The 4,101-nt window shown below is 43.0% G+C and overlaps 1 protein-coding gene across 4 annotated transcripts in view; it reads left to right on the forward strand.

Annotated features, from left to right (window-relative positions):
• lqfR (clathrin interactor lqfR) overlaps window positions 1-3,429 on the forward strand; it is a 12,685-nt gene extending 9,256 nt beyond the window's left edge. For all 4 annotated transcript variants that reach the window (XM_011142353.3, XM_025296930.1, XM_011142336.3 and 1 more), the window contains one exon: window positions 483-3,429. In XM_011142353.3, the coding sequence (XP_011140655.1) occupies window positions 483-3,298 (2,816 nt within the window). In that variant the 3' untranslated portion in view covers window positions 3,299-3,429. The remainder of the gene's footprint in view (window positions 1-482) is intronic.
• Window positions 3,430-4,101: the final 672 nt, after the last annotated feature.

Consider the following 4,101-nt stretch of genomic DNA (forward strand, 5'->3'; position numbering starts at 1 on the left):
TTACCGAGCTATTTTAACGTTACCAGTTCAACATCTTGGAAAGAGAATTTTATGTTAATCACATTCATTAATTATGATAACTAGTATGCAATTCTTAGCAAATAAGTTTATAATTGGAATTTACGATTGAGTTTGAAAGATTTACGGATTTTGACAAATTTCCACAAATTTTGCAGTATTTTTGCAATTGAATATATATTTTTACGACTATATTCCAATTTTATCCTTGTATAATTCCACAACTTCTGTAAAAATTTGACAGAGAGAGAAAGAGAGATAGAGAGAGAGAGAAATGTGCATTGACTTGTTTCTTCCAAGGTGCTGAGTTAACTCAGAACTGTTTTTCGAGGAACGTATAAAATTTTCCCTCTAAAATTGATGATGCATGTGCTCTAAATAAAGAGAACTGCGCACGAAATATACCGCGCACCTTCTCAGTTTGAAACTAATGTAATCCGCCCAAGATGAGCCTTTCCTTGCAGCTTATAAAAACGAAGAGAACATCACGGCGGTTGAGAGTATCGCCGTCGCATTGTTGGAAGTATTATGCGCCGTGCGACGCATTAAAAGTCGCAGCAACTTGGAGAAAATACGAGCATCCTTGGCAAACTACGTGACGCTTTTACCGGGGACCATTACTCCTCAGAAATACATGGGTGTTGACGACGGCGCGGAAGTGGACGTCACGACATACGGGCGAATTTTAGAGAGGACGATCGACATATTTGATCGCAACTGGCCGTTGGAGCGAGACGACTGTCTGGATCCTTTGATCATAAAATTAATGGTCGTTGATGGCGCCACATTGCCAATGTTGTCAGAATCTTTGAGGCGCCTGACCATCGCGCTGAGCAGATCCGAAGATGAGAGAAAGACTTGCGCGATCTCGACGATACTGCAGGATCTACTGAAGAGCGATGCGATATTCTCGGCTATAGTGAACACGTGCCGTGTTCAACGAGTGCATTGTCTTTCGTTGGAAGTAGAGCTGGATCAGGCGTGGCAAAGTACGATGCAAATTTTGGTCTCCTTGCCGAGTCGCGTGGCTAATAAGATGCGGCTCGATACACCGAAACTGTACACGCCGCAGGTCTACGTCAGGTTGCTCTACTTCCACGTGTGCCGCGCGATGCATTTCGTCAACGATAGCTGGTATACATGCGACATTAAGCCGAAAATAAACATACTCTCATCCCTGATCAGCAAAATCTTGATCACTTCGAAGCCGACTTATGACGCAACTTGTCTCATCGATGTCTTCAAGGAGTGGTGTTACGAGAATATTAAGAACGAGAAGCGCCTTGTCAGGAGTGTGCTTCGCGAACTAGACTCTACGGCTGTTGAACACATGGCCACGTTGTTCTTAAAACATAGTGAGCCCAAATACGGCGTTCGTCCTGTTTTCGGAGACTTGCTGACCACACCACATTGGAAATATGTTCTAACGACGAAGATCCCCTTCATGCGCCATTATAAGGACGAGAGCCTAATGTTTAATTTGATTTCCTATCTGTCATCTTGCGAGGATCAAGACGCATTGCCGGAGTTAATGATGAAACTCATCAACGTCTGGGCCGACAGCAGCATCATGAATCACACGCCCGTCGAACAGCATGAGTACATCTCGCGGTTGGTTATTTTGTCTGTGAGGGTATGCAAGAATCGCTTGAAGCAAAGCATGAAGGAGCAGTGCCGACAGCTGCTGCTCGTCGGAGTATCTGTACACTTGGAGTCTACGGATATTTACGTAAGAGCGATGGGCATGATCACCGCCGAGATATGTACAAACTGCCTGTCCGAGAATGATATGTCGCAGTTAGCATTCGATTACGAAGGTATGCCCGCACGAATGCAGCAGTTAGTCGAATCGCTGAAGCATCTGCATGCGCCGACTGTATGCGAACTCAGCGATGGCTTGACTAGCAATGTCGACGATGTCGATACTGCGGTTGATAAAAAGATACGCAAATTGGTAGCTGATATCTTACCGAGTCTGCAAACAGAGTCGAACGGAGAAACGGAGGACCATCCGAATTCAAGTACGAATGTCACGAAGGAAGAGAAGTCTAACGATCTGGAAGTGACATCGAATGTGCAAGATAACACGCAAGACAGTTCTCAAGGAGACGAGGACGACGAGTCAGAAGTGGATAGTGACGACGACTTGGTGCCGTATGACATGAACGAAGAGCAGGACAAACCAGTCAGCAAATGGCGGCCAATGTATCTACGAGACTTGCGCGATAATCTGACGGACGAGCGCACCTTCTCCAACCCCGACGTCTTCTCCGAATCCATGTCGGTCTGCGAAGAGCTCATACGGACGCAACTGCCAAACGACGACGCGTCTTTTGCGGTCGAGCTGCTGGAATTACTCGTCACTCTTAGGCAGCAGTCCTACATGGAGAACTTTGAGGACATAGTGTTTCGCTGCTGCGTCGAAATCGTCGTTGTGCGCCCGAAAGAATGCGCCAAATTTCTGTGTATGCAGTTTTACGAAGACGCCGGTAAGTACTCGTTGAGCCACCGCTTGTTATTCCTCGATGTGCTGTCCGAATCCGCGAAGCGGTTATCGCAGATTAAGCTGGAAGACACAACCAAAAGCAACACTGAGAATACAAAGCTGGTCAAGAGGAAGAAATCCATCTCGAGTCCTGTCTCTGTCTTTATCGACATGACGAAAGCGCGCAAAACGCAGGAACTTTACTACGAAGACGTGGAGGATCTACGGAGACTGCCGAACAGTCAAGGCACCGACTGGCGGGAGATTATTGAGAAAAGGATCGAATCGCATACGAGACGATTCGCTCACCAGTCCAAGATACCCAAAGCAAGCGTCAATCGTTTCGCGAACGTCGCCTCGTCGTTCTTGTACCCACTTTTATACGGTTTCGGTCGGCCACAAGAATCCGGCAAGCTACAAGGTTTAAAGATCTATGCGGATCAAGAGAATATTTTGTTGTTGCGTTACCTCAAAACACTGTCTGTGATGATGCGGGCAGCGGAAAACTGTCCATTGGCCTTGAAGGTAGCCAAGGAGATTTTAGAACTCACGTGGACACTGAGAAATCACAACGAAGCGGCCGCAAGATTCGCCGTCGTGGAGTGTGTCGTAAGCGTGTTGGTGTCATTGCCGAAAGATGGGATCGGTGAATTATTGGACATGCTGTTGGAGATAAGAGAGTGGCTGTTGTTGACGCAGAATGTCATCTACGGCGAGCACGATGCGAAGTGCAGAGAATTGAACGCCGCTGTGATGCGCTATGTCGACGCGATTATTGGATCTGTTCTCAGTTGAATTTACATGAAGATTTAACTACAGGTGGAAGACAAAAGGATGACATTAATGTTGAAAATCAGAAAATGTTTATTGGCTGTTTATCTGGGTGGTATAATTTTTCCAACAAATAAAAGGAATCCTTTATTAAATATCTAAGTCAAAGTCTTTTTTCTTTATGTATATATTGTATTGTGGATTTTAATACACACATACATATGTTTGATAGCGCTTATATTCGTTTGTGTGCAGTTGAACTCGTCAAACTGTATAAAAAGATCCTTCACTATTTTACAATCACTATATTTACTGAGATATTAAAGATAAGAATTTATTGTGATAATTATAGAAATATCAAAGGTTGAGATTAAAGAAAATTAAAGTAAATACGTTGTAATTCTGATGAGACGAGTTTTTTTAGACAAAGTCTTATCTAAAATGTTTAAATCTATTGACAATCTAGCAATGACAAAAAGGTCACATGGCAATGGCGGATAGTATGCTGGATCGTATTGTCTAAACGTTTTCTATTGAATGAGACTTCGCCTAAAGAGATGGTCACACGCGTACTCTCATTTGACAATCTTATTTAATTAATGCATCAATAATTATAGCTGTTTACAAAATATATAGGAATATAGGAAATATATAGGAATATAGGAAAATATATAGGACTTTTTATTCAGTTTAATCATTCTTGTACAAGAGCGGATGTGTGAGATACCTTATATATTTGATCTATACGATATTATATGTTCTATATTAAATAATATAAAGGCTATAACATGTGAATAAAATGAATCTATTTGTTCTATGATTCTACA

The sequence above is a fragment of the Harpegnathos saltator genome, unplaced genomic scaffold (genome assembly GCF_003227715.2).
Source record: "Harpegnathos saltator strain DR-91 unplaced genomic scaffold, Hsal_v8.6 scaffold161, whole genome shotgun sequence".
Taxonomy (NCBI): Eukaryota; Metazoa; Arthropoda; class Insecta; order Hymenoptera; family Formicidae; genus Harpegnathos; species Harpegnathos saltator.